Below are 16365 nucleotides of genomic sequence, written 5' to 3'. Positions count from 1 at the left end.
CTAAAAATAATGTTATTTGAGCATAGGGAAGGAAGAAGTTTGGCGTTGTCAGTCAGGATGGGAATTTGGAGTTCTGCCTCTGGTAAAATAGTGCATGAGGGGTAACGCTGGGAAACTTTTCCTCCCTTTCTCCCGTGGAAAGGCCCGAGCACTAGAAAATAAGGGAAACCAAACCGCTGAGTCCAGTCAGTGACTCAGCTCTGACGTCACGCAGAGGTAGGCAGACGAGGGCTACCTGAAAGCGGAATATATTTATTACAGACATTATAAGGACCCGTAAATCCTGCCCTGGCTTCCATCACCAGTGGAATCCCAGAGCCTTTCATGATTGTACAGAAAATCAGGAGGACATTTTGCTCTCACACACGACAACTGATAGAACTCAGTGTACCCGCAGTACAGCAAAGCACAGCGCGTCATGCAATGGTCCAGACACCAACCACAGAAATTATACATTCATTTGGCCATTTGTCACATTCACAAGTAGGCTGAAAAGACATCGAGTCTAAAGGAGGGTTAATGTGAAAATACGAAGAGGTGAGGTCCTTTGGATAGTTATACCCTTCGGTTGAGTATAATCCAGCAGTTTTGGGGGGTGGGGGCAAGCACACCGGGTAAGGTTTACAAAACCTAGTGCAATTGAAGCCTTGTTTGTCACATTTAAAGAAATAACGCTGCTTTTTTTTTGAGGTATCTGCTTGAGCTTAAGACGTTTACTTTACACGGGCATCGACTTTACCAATATAAAAGTGGATCCAGTTTGGCGAATGCACTCACCCTGCTTAACCTGATAATTGAAATGTCATTTCTAGAAAAAATCTGTAAAAAGATAAATCTCTGGGACAAAGTATTTACAAGCAACAAACTCATAGACACCAACGAAGAATACGTTAAATTAAGGGGATGAAAGTCCTATTAGTCGTGTAAACGCTTGCAATAGTGCATCTCTCCATGAGGTTATGTACCTTAGACCACCTCAGGGAAACTCAGAGGAGCGTCCTTGCAGCTGAGGGAGAACTTTATGCCTGTGCCCACACGGCTCCTCGGGCAGAAAGGGTTCGGAAGAGAATCTCTTGGCACCAAGGAGCTGGGAAGCGAGCGGGTGGTGGAACCGCGGGGGGGGGACTGGCCCCGCCGGGACCTCCTTAGGGGAGACCGACCGACGGACCGACCGACAGACCGACGGACCGAGAGAACCGCGGCGAACGGCCACGAGCCGCGGGGACGGGGGCATCGCGGTGGCGGCCGTCGGGGCACGTCGGGGCTCAGTTGGAGGCAGCGAGCGTGTCCGAGGCGGAGGAGGCGGGCGAGGCGCTGCAGGGAGACGAGCAGGACTTGTCCGAGGAGTCCTCAGCCGCTTTCTCCTCGCAGCCCGCGGGGTTGACGGGGGAGATGGGCAGCAGCCCCTCTTTCTCCCGTTTCTTTTGCTTCATGCGCCGGTTCTGGAACCAAATCTTCACCTGCGTCTCGTTGAGCTGGAGGGAGGCGGCGATTTCCACCCGCCTGGCCCTGGTCAGGTACTTGTTGAAGTGGAATTCCTTCTCCAGCTCGGTGAGCTGCTTGGTGGTGAAGTTAGTTCGGACGGTGTTGGGCTGCCCCACGAAGCCGAACTCGCCAACCTTGCCTGCGAGGGGACACGCAGCGGTAAGTAAGCGCAAATGATTTATAGGCGACGTAATCGATATGTCCACACGGGCTAAGCGATAGGGAGCGAGAAACTTCTTAGGATAAGGGGGAAGCCCCGGGCGGGGTGAGTGATGGAGTGCGAGGCGCTAAACCGGAGTCAGCCTCTAGTGTCAGAGGGAACTTGATAAGTGGTTTATGAATTACAAGAAATATGACCGCGGGAGAGGCGGAGAGGGGGAGTCGGGGATAAGCGGGGCTGGATTCCAGAGCCGCGGGCAGACGGCTGCGGCCGCTCCCAGAGGCTCCCAACCCGCCCAGCGCCCCGCGGGGCACCGCGCCGCCTTCCCGTACCCACGGCGGAGAGGGACAGACAGACAGACAGACAGGAGCGGCTCCCGCCCCGACACCCACCCCCCCCCGCCAACCCCCGCCAGCCACTGACCTGTTTTGGGTGGGTTTCTCTTCACTTTCATCCAGTCGAAGGTTTGCGCCGGCGGCGAGGTCTCCGCGGAGGGGGAGCGGGCGTTTTCCCGGGGGCCGGCGTGGAGGGGGGACAGGGGATGGTTGTAGGTGCCCAGGGGCAGGCTCTGCTGCTCCTGCCCGTAGGGGGGAGGCACGTACTGCGCGGGGGCCCCCGCGTAGCCCTGGTGCGGGTGTTGCGCGGCGGCGGAGGAGGAGGAGATGCTCCCCGAGTAGACGGCGGGGGCGCAGGGGGGGAAGCCGCCCCCCAGCTCCGCGTCCTGCCCGAGGGGGTAGGGGCTGTAGGGCGCCCCGAAGCCCTGCGCGCCGTAGGTGGGGCCGCAGCCGGGGTGCGCGTAGGACACCCCCAAGGCGCCGTGGTGCTGGTAGGCAGCGGGCTGCGCCGGGGGGTGGTGGTGGTGGTGGTGGGGAGGGGGGGGGTGGGGGTGCCGGTGGGGGCTGACGGGCACCCCGCGGCCCGCGAGGAAGCGATCCTCCCCGCCGCAGCTGCCGGCGCTGACGGCGCAGGGCTGGAAAGTTGTAATCCCGTGCTCGGGGTGGTAGGCGCGCTCCCCGCCCAGGACGGGGTACTCGAGGAAGGAGCTCATCCTCGCCGCGTCCCTCCGTCACGCCGCCACCGGGTCTTCAGCGTCCGGCGGGGCCGCGGCAACTTTCCCACTTCCTCCATGGGGCCGGCAGGAAAATGACACGAAGGTGCGGGCAGCGGGGAGGCACGTGGGGGGCGGCAGCCAATGGCTGCGGCGCCTGCGGGACTTTCCCGGCTCCCGCCGCTGATAGATCGCCGCGCCGGGGGCATTTAAACGCCGAGCGCTCCGACGGCGCGACGCGAAGCGGCACCGCGGGGCAGGGAGGCGGCGGCCCCCCGGGGGGGAGGGGGGGAAAGGGGAGGAGGGGGGGTGGGGGGCCGGGCTGTGGCCCCGCCGCCCCCAGGGTCCCGCCCGCCGGCTGAGAGGGGAAGGCAGGAGAGAGACTTGGAGGCTGCGCCCGGCCCGCCGAGCCCACCGGCCCGTCCCCTCCAGGGTGAGTGCTGCCGGGTGCCCCCCGCGCCCCCCGCCGCCGGCGGCTCCGTCGGGACGGCGCTGGGCACCCCTGCCGCCCCCACCCCGCCTCCAGCCCTCGGCCGGGGACCCGCGGAGCGGGGAGGGGGCTTGGGGGGGAAGGGAGGCAGGGGCGGCGCTGAGAGCATCACCCCTAGGGGCGGCGGTGAGGATGGGACCGTGGATACGGTCGGGGAATGCTGTGGGAATGGGAATGAAGATAGGGACGGGCGTGAAGGTAAAGCGGAGAACGGAGACGAGGACGAAGATATGCGTGTGGATAGGGGTGGAGGTGGGGTTGAGATGGGGACGGGTATGGGATCGAGAGATGTCACCGGCTCATGCCCCTCTGCGATCCCAGCGCGACGCGACGCCAAGAGTTAAAGGGGCTTGTCCAGCCGCATCACCAGGCGGCCGCGGACATTAACATGGAAATGAGCGGCACTCGGGACTGACGAGCATTGTGCTCTCCCGGCCCCGCATCCCTGCTCCCCCCGCACCTCCGGCGGGCTCCGGGGCTGGGGCAGGGGAGGAGGAGCCGGGGACAGGGGGATGGATGACGGGGCGGGGGGCTCCGCAGCCCATCTGCTGGGTCCCCGCGGCGCCTCCGCCGCCCGCCCGGGGACCGGGCGAGGGGAAGGATGCCCGGAGAGCCGCGGGTCGCAGCCCGGCTGTGCGGGGAGGTGGCCCGGGGCAGGGGCTGGGGAGCGGCAGGAGGCGCAGGACCCGCAGCCCAGGGCCCTTTGTCCCTGCGCTTCTCTGGGAGGTGGCAGATGGCCAGTGGCACAGGCGGCCCCAGGACCCTTGGGAACCGCGCTCTGCATAGACACAAACCTACCCCTCCCCGCTCCGACCGGATTAAAAAAAAAAAAAAAAAGGGTCCGTGGATAGAGAAGGAGGGAGGGCGGTGGGATGTGGGTTGCAGCCTCATGTTCAGTTTACGTATGCGGAAAAGGAAAGGCGAGGTAAAGGCCGGGCATCCGTCCGTCCCGGGGCACCCACCCGTCTGCGGCACCACCAAGCTGCAAAGAGGCATCCTGCGAAACGATAATCTCAGGGACAGAGGGATGGAAAGCCATATCTCCCGCCACCAATCCCAGGAGGGTTCGCCCCCTCTATTTCTGCAGGTGCACGTCCAGCCGGCCTCCACGTCCTTCTGTTCTCACGCTCGGTTCTCGCTTGGTTTTAAATCCAAAAGGCTCTTCTACCCCGCCACCACTCTCTGCTCACGAACACACACACAAACCCTCAAGCTCCTCCCTCCCACATGAACTACAACATCCTCTCCTAGGTGCACAGCTCTCCTGCTGCTATTAGGTCACCTCTTATCCTGTGCCACCTCTACAGTCTCTCTGCTGCCGGCCAAAACCTAAGGGCTGCTCTCTCCACCACGATATTTCTATTTGTTCTTATTTACTACACAGACACATATGGTTAAAGGCCCTCTGGAAAGGTTCGGTTTCTTGAACTCCATGGGGGCGGGGTGCAAGACAAGAACAACAACACCCCAGAGGCATTTATGACATTATACTGCAACTATTTTGGCTGCGCTTATGGCTGTAAACACATCCATTTCATTCTTGTAAACCAGTTGTGGTAAATACTGCATAAAGCAGAGGGAAAAAGGCAGGCCATTGGGACTGTTTACCAATTAAAGAGCTGGCATCTTTTCAGTGTCTTTTCAACCGGCTAAGAAAAAAAAATGTTTATTTTACTATAAATAGATCCATTTTGCCCATAAATACTGCCGAATCACAGCACCTCTCTCACAATCTCCGGCATCCTGAAATCCTTTTTTTTTCTTTTTTTTTTCCTCCCTTTTCGTGCCATTGTCTCTTTTGTTGCATTGTCTCTCTGGCTGGGCTTTGGGGCTTTGCTGCCTGTACTGTGCGTGGGGGCAACATCATGAGAAGGGCCGGAGCAGAGAGGATCCTCCCCTCCCTCCTCAGCCCGGAGAAGGGGAGCTGCTGCCCCTTCTCCAGCCCGGCCCCTCCGTGGCTCCTCTCCACGTTTCCTGCCCCGGGACTGGGACCGAGGAGGCGACCCCGGCTCTTCGGGCTTTTCCGTGGGAGTGTGCCCCTTCTTTGGCCCCAGGGCTCACCGGGAGACTTGGAGGCGACTCCTGATGGATGAATCCCCCCATTTATTTAAGTGGTGTTTGCCAGAAGTTTGAATCTTGCAGCGTATTTTCCTTTTTTTTTTCTTTTTTTTTTTTTTTAGCGTTGTCAGCATCCAGAAATCCGGGCACAAAAGAAACCCCAAGCCATACGTGCACGTTCCATTCCAATTTAACCCAGTGGCAGAGGGGTTAAAATGCCGGTAAGGCCGCTCGCTTTCCGCAGGGACAGGGCTGGAGGAGAAAGGACAAGAAGCAGGGCCGAGGTTTCACAGCGCCCGCAGCTCAGCCAAGCTGTTGTTTTAAAAGAGCAATAAAAATGAATTATGACTAAACGCCTTCTCACTTAATGGTTTTAGACGGGGATCCCCAGCCCCGGCAAATACGTAAGAGGATTTTTATTTGTGCATGTGTTCCTGCAATTGATCTCTTTGATGACATCCTCATTCATAGAAAGAGCTTGATTTATGACTTTCGGAAGAATTGCCTTCAGCCCTTCCAGCTATAACCCACGCACCCCGGCTCCACAACGTGTTGCAGAGCCGAGAGACAACACTCCCCGCGTGAACGGGGAGCAGAACCCCGGCTATAAACCCCCTCCCCTTTCAAGCCCCATTCGCTTGTGTCATGAAACACGCTCACACGGAGCCGCGGTCGCCCCCGGCCCCGGAGCGCAGAGCCCCGACGGCATCTGTTGCTCGGGTTTAGTCCCAGGGACGGGGCTCCCCCTCCGCTTTGGGGTCCCGCAACGCCGCTAGCCCCGTGGTTTGTGCCGCAAACGGAAGGTGAGGAGCCCCGAGGAAATTTATAACTTTACAGTCAGATTTTCCCCTTTTCGTTATCGATCCTTCGCCTGCGAAAAGGTTTAAACAGAAAAATAACTTCAGCCGTGGCCCCCCCGCTTCTCCCCTCGAAAGGATCGAGTGAGGGGCTGATTCCTCCCTAAACGTGTTTTTTTTTTTTACCCCTTGCGTTCCTGCCACCCTTTTGATTTTACAGCCACTAACTTTTCCGTTTCTTCTCCTTCCAGGACTGATTTCTTGGACCGCTCAGCACAGGAGAAGTAACCAAGCGTGTTCTCTGTGAGCTCTGATTTTTTTTAAGATATGCTTGCTGAAACAGCTTGCTGGCAACTGAGCACGACTTCAAAAAAACAAACAAACAAACCAAAAGAAAACCGGGATTATTTCCCCCCCCAAAAAAAGCCTTTCGTGTATGTAACAGGCTAGTTTCTGCAGGAGACGCTTATCCTACTGAGTCTCGTGTTTTCCCTGTAACAGAGAAAGTGCTCGTTCATGCTTTTGTTACAGCTCAGCATTTCCAAGCTTTGTATCCTCACGGAGATAAGATGCTACGTTTATACATTAAAAGGAAGAGGTCTCCATCAAAGCTGTGAATGGTTTTAGTTTCTTTGGTTTCTTTTTTTTCCTTGGGAGAGCTTGCAATAAAGAATTTGAAAGCGTTTTTTTTCTCTCTAATAGATGTCCTAAATTGCCAAAAGGTGACAGCTCGTAGTCAGAATGTTGGATTTCGGTTATTAGTAAATTCAGAGTAGGAGGGAGGGGAGAAATACCCGTCGTGTTATCAGTCTTGAAAGGAGAGAAAGAGAGGGAGAAAGAAAAAAAGAGAAAGCTCCTTGTAGCAAACAAGAATTTATTCTACCAAAAATACTTATGACAACGCATCCTAATGCAATACAAAAATAAAAAGAAAGTGAAGATACAATCCCTATATGATCACTTTCTTACAGACCTCATATATTGCTTTCATAGAAGGACCTAGAATGTGGCTAGGTTAAAATTGAACACAACTAAAACTTCGTAAGAAACAGCAAAATGGCACAGCAGAGGGAGGTAATAAACAGAAAATACTGACCAGGGAAAGGGAGGAGAGGGGAAAATTAATTCACGGGAAAATAAAGAGGAAGAATAAAGAGGAGAAAGCAGAACCCTTGGAGAGGACGTCTTTAATTTCTCAGTAATTCAGATGCTGCAAGTCAATTGTGGTGAGTGTGTCTGTAAAAAAGTCAAAACTGTCAGCAGAAATATCTACGGGACTGTCCAGAGATCCTGGCAAACTGGGGGAAACTGCATCTGAAAGCTGTAGGCAGGAATCTGTGGAGAAAACGTTAAAGTCCTGTAAAGAAGGGACATCTAGGGCCTCAGGACTGTCATTGTTGAGGCCAGCTGCACAGTTCTGGGCCATTGTTGAGAGACAGTTTTGAACAGTGGGTGACTGATGCTGAAAATGTTTCAGATTTTTCTCATTGCTCGTTAGAGGCGAAACGGGGAAAGTTTGGGACTCGCCATTGTGCGCATTGGGTGCCTGCTGCTGGGAGAGGGCATTCTGCTGGAAAGAGTAGCCTTCCCTCTCCAAGAGAGCGCCGGACACGTTGCTGAGGGCTTGCTCGAAGAGGAATTTCTCCTCCTCCTCCTCCTCCGCTGCTTTCTCGGGGTCCTCTAGGCTCTTAAATTTCCCCTCGCCGTTTTGGTTCTCTTTGCACTGGGTCTGCCTCTTGTGCTTCATCCTCCTGTTCTGGAACCAGACTTTGACTTGTCTCTCAGTCAGATCCAGCAAGGCTGCGATCTCAACCCTCCTTGGTCTACAGAGATACTTGTTGAAATGAAATTCTTTCTCTAGCTCCAGAAGCTGCGTGTTGGTGTAAGCTGTCCTCAGCCGCCTAGATCCACTGCTACCGCTATCGGGGATTTCAAGGGGGTCTGTTAAAAAGAAAGAAAAAAAAAAAGAGAAAGAAAGAAGGAAAGAAAGAAAAGAAAAAAGAAAGAAAGAAAATAAAAGGAAAGGAAAGAAAATAAAAGGAAAGAAAAGAAAATAAAAGGAAAGGAAAGAAGAAAAAAAAAGAAAACCACCACCCAAAGCATCAGAACCAGAGCAGCAAAAGCAAAACCACCCGCTCCCGCACCCAAAACAGATAAATGCACGGGTTGAATTTCAGCCCCCGAGCACATCGCATCCCGGGGGGGTGGAGGGAGCGCTCTCTCCGCACGTTTGTGTCTAGATCTATATGTCCCTATACCATAAACCAGCAACTGCAACAAAATGGCCGCCTTTGGATGCTCTAAACCCCATTGTGCTGCTCTGCTGAGCCCCCGGAGCCCCTCGCCCCTCGGCCACCTCCGCAAACCCGCTGCCTCCCAGCTCCCCGACCTCCCCGCACCGCGGCAAACTTTATATTAGCCATAGCGCGATTTATAATTAATGCATCAGCTGCTTAGCTGAGCGGGAGCAATCTATCACTCTTCATTACTGTCAAATATCCCAACGTCTAGGACGGCGAGGTCAGCTCCAACTCAAATAAATCATCCCCCGCGTCGGGCAAGTTGGGGGAAAGTTTGGGGGTGGGAAGTGGAGATGGAGGGGTGAAGCCGGGGGATGATGCGGGGAGCCATAAAAAAAAAAATAAAAAAAATTAAATAAAAAATTTTTAAAAAATTAAAAAATTTAAAAAATAAAAAGAAATTTTTAAAAAGAAAAATTAAAAAAAAATTTAAAAATCTAAAAAATTTTAAAAAATTAAAAAAATTAATTTAAAAAAAATAAAAAAAAAATAGAAGGAGGTTGCCGGCGAGGATTTGGGACTGACTGACCTTTGTGGGTGAGGCAGGCGGGTCCGGCGGCTGAGGAGGAGGCCGAGGCGGGCGGCAGCGAGGATCGCCGGGATGCTTTTTTCTCTTTCATCCAGGGGTACTCCGGGGGCGGCGGGGCGCCGGCGGGGCCCGGGCTGCCGCTGCGGCCGCGGGGACTCGCCCTGGGGCGGCTGTGGCGAGGGTGGCTGCCGGGGTTCAGGCTGGGGATGGTCTGCTCGAAGGGAGGAGGAATCAGTGTCGAGTGTGAAAGCGTCGAGTTCTTGATTGATGAACTTTGAAATGTATCACCGACAGGGGGAAAAGATGTCAGGCACTCAGCGAGCGATGGCTGGCTATTGATAAACCCGATCTCTCGCTCGAATGCGAAATTCATGGCCTTCCACTGGCAGCCCCCGCGGAGAAAAAGTTCCCTCGGATTCAGGGGGCTCCGGGGGGGGGGGCGGGAGAGCCCAGGAAAAAGGAGAGAGAGGAGAAAAAAATATAGCATAGAAGATCGCTGGTGGGGTGGGTTTTTTTTTTTTTTCTAATTCACTGATTACGGCCGTATGGGGACCGTGCTACTATTAAACTATTGAATTCATGGAGACAAGGTTGAAATTGGACCGAATTGGCTGTCACATGATTGCCTCTGCCCAATGACAATTTGGGCTTTAATCAAAAGAAGCCACTGTCTGTTTGATTGATCCAAAAAAGTCGGGAAGGAACGCCTCGTTGGGGGCCAGAAAGGCTTTATTTACACTTTTTTTTTTTTTTTTAAAGAGGGAAATGATATCTCGAGTATCTATCCCCTTGGCGTCCGAATCTGAAATGATCGGGGGTCGGGGGGAGGGTGCGTGTGCGTGGATATATTTGTGTGAGAGGCTGCGAGTGTGTGTGAGTGTGTGAGTGAGTGTGTGTGTGAGTGTGTGTGTGTGTGTGGCTGCTTGTCCTGCAGCCTGCTGCCTCCCTCGCCTCCACCCGCGCACTCTCCTCTCATTGTTTGGGACTGTCAGGAAAACGCTTTGCACCTCACAAATCATTTAAGCACCGCAATCTGACGCCTTGAGTCATTAACAAAGTAATCCATTAATCTTCAAAGTTTTGACACCGCCAGGCCCCCGCATAAGAAGTTGCACCCAGGCAGGACTCTGAAACAGAGGGTCTTGATTTTTTCCTAGGAAATAGTACTTCCTCCAAAACTAGTTTCTCCTTCCCGACTCAGCCTCGATGGGCTCCTTTCCCTTTCGTGGTTGTTTTTTTTTTTTTTGTGGTTAGTTGCTTTTTTTTTTGTCTTTTTGATTTTCCTCCTTTTTTTCTCTCTCTCTTTTTTTTCCCCCTTTTATTTTTTTAAATTTTTCTTTGCCTTTTTTTCTCTTTTGGTGACTACCGGGTGTACAGTACGGAGAATAATCAGCCGCCGGTGCCGAGTCATTGTTTAACCTTGCTTCTAGGGGAAGAGTCACACAGGCAGCAGCCCTTGTGCTTCATGACTTCCCTCTCCAGTTGGCTTCCCGGGATTGGACCGTAAAACATAACCCTAGGAGCACCTCTCTGGGCGAGCCAAATCGCGAGGCTGCGAACGCGCCTGGCTGTTGCCTCTTCTTTAAAAAAAAATCCAAATCCTGTGCCTTAGCTTACAAACGATACTCCCGTCCGCTGGCATAATTTGCTTAATAACCGTAGTAGGCTGGGTCTGGTGAGTATTTTCGATGAGCAGGAAATATGTGGGCTGGTAGCGGGTTTGTTTTCACGGGGCTAGGCAGGGTGAGAACGCTGAGATTTGAGGGACGGCACTAGCCCCCGACGCTTGGCTCTCGCCGTCGCCAGCCGCCCCTGCTAAGTCGAGGCAAGTCCCCAATATTTGATGCTCTGGGCACAGTTTTCCAGCCAGGCTGAGGCGAGCTGGAGAGCGATGATGGCCACAAGCATCAGCCTGAAGGCTCCTACGGTCCCAGCCGCCCTGGGCAGCCCGGACGGGGCTCTCCTCGCTGCGGGGCTGGGGGTTCCTCTCGGGATTGGGGTGCGCTGGGGGGGGAAGGAGCTTCCACGCCGCTCTCCGTGTCCTCCAGGAGCCGGGGAGCATCCCCAGAGCGATGCTGCGGTGCCTTCCTGCTTGATTTTCGGAGCTGCCAACGAGGGGTCGGCAAGCGTCTTCGTAATCAAAAGGGGGGGAAAAAAAAGGGGGGGGGGAAAGAAGAAGAAAAAGGAGGGAGGGGGGTAGAAAACAAGACCCCAAGCACTCAGCGGATCAGTCTGCGTCGAGACCGCATTTAAAAATCGGTTTTAACTTAATGCACCCACAAGATGTAGCATATCTGCGAAGGCATTGGAGAGAGGGGGAGGGGAGGGGCTGGGAGGCTTTAAATGGGCTTTTTGGAGGTTGCTTGTTTAAATAAAATATAGAACGAGACTTGTCATTTAATCCCTCAAAAGGGATGCCTTACAAATATCGATGCTGTTGGAAAAAAAAAAAAATGCGAGGGGTTTAATTTTCTTGCTTTTAGTCCAAACAAAGCTCTGGCGGTGCCTGCGCGCGATCAATCTTGGCCGCCAAAAGGTTTGACAGCTCCTGGCCCTTAAGAACACATTTAAAGCTTCTTGCTCTTTCCAAGATCAAATGTGGCCGAGAAAAGAGGCAGAGCAAGAAACCCAAGTAAACAAGGAAAAAAGCTGCTTTTAAAATATGCTGCCAGAGGACTGGGCTGCTTGTGGGAAAAGTCCGGTTTTATTTTGATTCTCAGTGCCTACCTTGGGGTCGAGCTTTTCTTTTTATTTCCTTTTTTTTTTTTTCTTTTTTTTTTTTCTTTTCCCCCCCCTCTCTGGAAAATTTCGGGATTAACAGCAGGATGACAAATAATAAAGAGAGAGGTTTGGACTTTAACCAGGCTTTGTGAGTAAAACCTGTGTGGGTGTCTCTATTCTGCACATTTGTTTCTTGTGGTCAGTCTAATACAAAAACCACCTGGAACAAAACCTTTGGAGAGGGGAAGAGGGAATGTGAAATTCTTGGGCAAATCAATTACTTCTCCCTCCAGAGGTACCTTTTAATTGGATGAAATTTAAATTAGAAAATACAACTTCTTTGCAACCTACAGGCTCCGAAAAAAGGGATTGAATACGGTTTTTAGAAAGAAGGGGGCAAAATAAAAAAAAATGAAATAAATTATTCGGAGTGGGAGGCGGACAAAACGCAAAACTGGTTCTCTTTGAACGTTTTCCTAAATGTAATTCGTGGTGTTAAAGGAGCCAGGCAGTAGGAATCACCGACGGTACCGTTACCTTTTGTTGTATCTAATCTAAGCGATTCGAGGGGTGGGGGGCCGGCTGGAATTTAATACGGACGCTCATTTGAAACGAGCAACGTCTTGCAATGTGGCAAAAAATGCTTCCTTCGCCTATAAAATAATAATCAGTCGTCGGTCTGTATCGGGTAATAATCAGATTTCAATGAAAAATATCAGACTACAGAACCTTTCCTTACATATCTAGATATACATATATAAATATACTTGCACTGAGCATGCTTTATCAATTTATGCAGAAAAGCTCTATATAGATTCATGGATGCGCGACCACGTTTCAGCATCAGGCGAGGATGGTTCTGGGAACAAGATAAAGCCCAAAGATTAATAATATTTCAGCAGGAGACCAAAATGGCGACATTTTTTTCTGTGCTCTAAAAGATACAGATGGTGAGCAGCGTGCGTTATTGCCTGCACAACGCAGGAATATGTCTTTATAAACGCGCGGGGGGATATTTTACCTAGTCTATTAAGGTCCGTTTTGATTTCTCTTTCGAGTTTCAATCTAAAAATTACGGTCATTTCGCCTGAAAGGAAGGAAAAAACGGATTTAAGCACATGCTGGAGGGTTTCCCCCCCGCCACCTCGAGCCGGTTGGGCGCGGAGGGCTCCGCGGGTGCCCGTTCGGGGTCGGGGCGGCCCCCCGCTTCTGCGGTACCGAGTGCCCCCCACCGCCTTCTTTTGCGAGACAAACGGACACGCATCCACACCCCCGTGGGAAGGGAGGGAGAAAGGGATGGAGGGCGAGGCTCCCCTCCCCCACGGCCTCAGGCTGCGGTGGGGAAGGAAGGCGGCTCAGAAAAAAAAATAAAAAATTTTTTTGAAAAAAAATTGAAACGTCCCCAAAATAAAATGAAAAATAATCCGGTTTTAATAAATAAATAAATAATTAAAATACATCTAAAAGACAAAAGCAACATCTTCGAGGAAAAGCGAAAAGGCTGGCGGCGGGGATGGAAGGAGCCGCTCCCGGAGGCGGCGGCGCTCGGCATCCCCCCCCCCGCCCCCAGCCGCCTTTGGGGGTCGATGGGGGGTTCTCTCCCCCATCCTCGCCCCCAAACGCCGTCGGGGCTCGGCTCTCCCCGCTCCCCCTGGGACGAGGCGGCCCCTCCGCGCCCACGCGGGGCTTTATCCGCAGCTCCGCAGAGACCCGCGGGGCGCAGGGGCCGCTCCCCGCGGACACGGTCCCCCCCCCCCGCCGCTGGAAGGAAGATTAAAAAAAAAAAAATATCCCTTTCCCTGCCTAGGAATCGCTGAAAAGGCGTCGCCGGGCCCTCGGGTGGGCAAGAGGATCCTCGTGTGAGTTTACAGACGAGTTTCCCCACGTCATGAAGGGCTCTCCCTTCCCCTGCGCTGCGAAGAACGTGTTCTTAACTCTTTATTATTCAGAATAAAAACTTTATTTTTTTTTTTCAGAACGTGAGCAGCAAGGAATGTATAACTTTCAAAACAAACCTAGCCTTTTCGGTTTCACACGCTTTCCGCCTAGTTGAGTGTTACAAGCATGAAGTGTCCAAACCGTGATCTTTTTTCCCAGATTTTATTGCATCATCATCATCAGCGTTATAATCACTTTTAATAAAAGGAGTTATGGTTTCCTTTCAGATGATATTTCCTACGCGTGCCGCTATGCCACCTAACATATGGCCAGGTAAATGCCTCCTGAATATTCAGGGTACAGATTTTTTTTTAATATATATATAAATATGAACAAATGGGGATAAATAAAATTTTAAACACTTAGATTATTCAATGTTTGCAACAAAAAATATAAATAAATCTGAATGTTCACCAGCATACACACATTGAAAGACTTACACGTATTAATAACTGTCCAGGGAGTCCCTGTCCAAGCGCTTTTGATGTCTTTCTCGCTATTTAAAAGAAGTGCAATAAAAAAAATTGCTTCCCCGTGGGATCAATCATGTACGAACAAATTCACATTTAAGAATTCCTTTTATAGAAAATTTGTTCATATACCCTGTTTTGATAAAAGTGTAGAAGGTAAAGTATAAAGCCTCTGCACACTCCCAAAGTGAGACACAAGGCTACAGTTCAAGAAGATAAATATCCACTAGTGAAACTATAGAGCAATTCAAGCAACAAATATTGCTACGTCACATAAACTAGAAAACTCTTTTACCAAAGGAAACAAACCAAACCGAAACAAACAAAAGAAACAAGAAGGAGAGGGACAGGCACATGGGGGGTGGGAACAGGGAGGGAAAGGACGAGTACTTTCCAAAAGGTGAGGGCTTGGTGTTCCACTTAGTTACTCCTGTCTTTTACAGATGGGTGAGTTTGGGCGCTTCCTGAATTCTTCCCTGAGAAGGATGGTGAGCGGTAAGGTCTGTGTATGTTGGATGCGGATCACAAGGTCCATGGTGGTGATTGTTTGCCATTGGCCCAGCCCCACTGTAGTCCATGTTGGCAGAGGGAGGATGAGGGAGATGAGTTAGACCAAAGATGGAAGGCCCAGAATTGGTCATGGTCTCCACGTAGTTGCCCCCTACGTAGACGGGGCTTCCCTGTATATGTGGATTCCCATAACCATTGCCTTGAAGAGGATGAGTATCATATTCTGGTGTCACAGCTGCCGTCCCCGTGTATCTCTTTTGAGGAGGTGGGCAATTATTAAGAGGAGTGGTATACGATGCAGGGATGCCATAGGTGTTTTGATGAGGCTTGTTAAATGGCGGAGGTGACTGGGGCTCATAGGGTACACTGTTTACCAAAGAATGCATAGAGTTTAGATATCCCCCAGCAGCTGGAGGGACAGGGCTTCTGCTTGGGGACTGTCCTCCTGAAGAGGTCATCATGCCCTTGCCCTTTTGATCCTTTTTGTATTTCATTCTGCGGTTCTGAAACCAGATTTTGATCTGTCTTTCTGTGAGATTGAGCAAATTAGCCATCTCTACCCTTCGTGGCCTGCAAAGGTACCTATTGAAGTGGAACTCCTTTTCCAGTTCTACCAGCTGGGCACTTGTGTAAGCTGTACGGGCTCGCTTAGAGGAGGCTTGCCCTGGAGGGCTTTTATCACCAGCACAACTCTCACCTATGTAAATCACACAAAGAACACAATCAGCATGGCAAACCCAGACATGGCAACCAGAGACAACAGCGGACAACACCAGAACCTCTAGCTCTAGAGCCCATCTCTTGTATGCGAAATGGACATCCACACGTGCAAGGAGTTATCCCCCCATGGAACAAGTTCAGTCATGCCAACCTACAGGCCTCTGTAGACTCCTCCGTCTCGTTAATGTCATTATACGACTACACCTTCTTCCCTTAAGAATGACAGCGTACAACAAATCTTGAGCATTGCGTGAAGAAACGTTCAGGGAAATACAGCAGGGTTTAGAAACTCTGAAGCTGAACCTATGGCTCTGCTAACATAGCAGGATCAGAGTCTTCAAGAACTAGCTGTTCTCCATTGCTGTAAAGACCTGCAGCCCTCCTCTTCTGAAAATCCCAATATATACACATCAGCTACAGATGCCTGAAGGTTAGGTATCTATATGCAACACTATAACATATAAACATAGAATTGATGGTATAGTGTTTCTATCACGTCTAACATGTCGTATAAACATATGGTAGTGATTGGGAAGTATAATTTACATAAGAAGAACATACAGTGGCTAGGCTTGCATATAGGCATACAGATGTATTTAACTGTTACTGCTTTCTAATGAAGTAAATAGATAACATGAAAGGCTGTAAACAGCGATGTTAGCAGAGTTCTAAAAAGCTGACTGGCAAAGACATTCTCTAAAGGCTTAGACTCTATTTCCAAGGCACATTTAAGGAAAAAAAAAAAAGAGGAAGAGGTTAATACAAGCACAACTCCTGGGCACTGGAGCTACCACTGGTGTTACCGATTTGGGCTTCCTCAAGTAATAAAAACATTAGTACACACTTCCATCCCTCAAATAATATTTTATGGGCTGAAGTTTATGGCAATCCAGAATGATTTTCATTTACCAGGCTTGTAACTTTGCCAATCAGCTTGTTAAAATAGGAAGAGATTCTGAGTGCATGCAGGGCATTGATCCTGCCTGCACGTGATTATGAGCTATTTTATTCCTGTTACACTTCAGCAGAGATAGGTCACTGTCTTATTAATCTAACAGCACCATGCCAACAAAGTACTCGGGACAGGCCTCTGGCTTAAGGCCTCGACTGCTCCGCACTGACATAATTTACTGGAGGGA

At 51.2% G+C, this 16365-nt stretch overlaps 3 protein-coding genes and 1 long non-coding RNA gene across 4 annotated transcripts in view; 1 reads left to right on the top strand and 3 right to left on the bottom strand.

Moving 5' to 3' along the window:
- Nucleotides 1-240: 240 nt before the first annotated feature.
- On the bottom strand, nucleotides 241-2936 carry HOXA1 (homeobox A1). The gene is made up of 2 exons (XM_069860231.1): nucleotides 2069-2936; nucleotides 241-1624 (listed from the first exon to the last, which is right to left on the bottom strand). Exons 1-2 carry the CDS (start codon nucleotides 2691-2693, stop codon nucleotides 1266-1268), a joined length of 984 nt encoding a protein of 327 aa, XP_069716332.1. The 5' UTR covers nucleotides 2694-2936; the 3' UTR covers nucleotides 241-1265.
- Nucleotides 2937-2978: 42 nt separating this feature from the next.
- On the top strand, nucleotides 2979-6723 carry LOC138722266 (uncharacterized). The gene is made up of 3 exons (XR_011337683.1): nucleotides 2979-3126; nucleotides 5364-5462; nucleotides 6290-6723. It is a non-coding gene; the product is annotated as an uncharacterized lncRNA (long non-coding RNA).
- Nucleotides 6724-6757: 34 nt separating this feature from the next.
- On the bottom strand, nucleotides 6758-11018 carry HOXA2 (homeobox A2). The gene is made up of 2 exons (XM_069860230.1): nucleotides 8868-11018; nucleotides 6758-7979 (listed from the first exon to the last, which is right to left on the bottom strand). Exons 1-2 carry the CDS (start codon nucleotides 9352-9354, stop codon nucleotides 7234-7236), a joined length of 1233 nt encoding a protein of 410 aa, XP_069716331.1. The 5' UTR covers nucleotides 9355-11018; the 3' UTR covers nucleotides 6758-7233.
- A 2507-nt stretch (nucleotides 11019-13525) lies between these two features.
- Nucleotides 13526-16365, bottom strand: part of HOXA3 (homeobox A3) — a 43859-nt gene continuing 41019 nt past the window's right edge. Inside the window, exon 6 of the mRNA XM_069860229.1 lies at nucleotides 13526-15203. Coding sequence (XP_069716330.1) covers nucleotides 14434-15203 — 770 coding nt within the window. The 3' untranslated portion in view covers nucleotides 13526-14433. The remainder of the gene's footprint in view (nucleotides 15204-16365) is intronic.

Source organism: Phaenicophaeus curvirostris, chromosome 6, assembly GCF_032191515.1.
Source record: "Phaenicophaeus curvirostris isolate KB17595 chromosome 6, BPBGC_Pcur_1.0, whole genome shotgun sequence".
Classification (NCBI taxonomy): Eukaryota; Metazoa; Chordata; class Aves; order Cuculiformes; family Cuculidae; genus Phaenicophaeus; species Phaenicophaeus curvirostris.
The sequence above is the reverse complement of the archived record's forward strand: the minus strand, read 5'-3'. Positions and strand labels throughout refer to the sequence as shown.

Coding starts and splice junctions, on each gene's coding strand:
- HOXA1 (XM_069860231.1), bottom strand. CDS start 2,693: ATGAGCTCCTTCCTCGAGTACCCCGTCCTGGGCGGGGAGCGCGCCTAC. Junction 1,625..2,068: donor GAGAAACCCACCCAAAACAG/GTCAGTGGCTGG, acceptor GTCCCCTCGCAG/GCAAGGTTGGCGAGTTCGGC.
- HOXA2 (XM_069860230.1), bottom strand. CDS start 9,354: ATGCTATATTTTTTTCTCCTCTCTCTCCTTTTTCCTGGGCTCTCCCGC. Junction 7,980..8,867: donor CGCCTGCCTCACCCACAAAG/GTCAGTCAGTCC, acceptor TCTTTTTAACAG/ACCCCCTTGAAATCCCCGAT.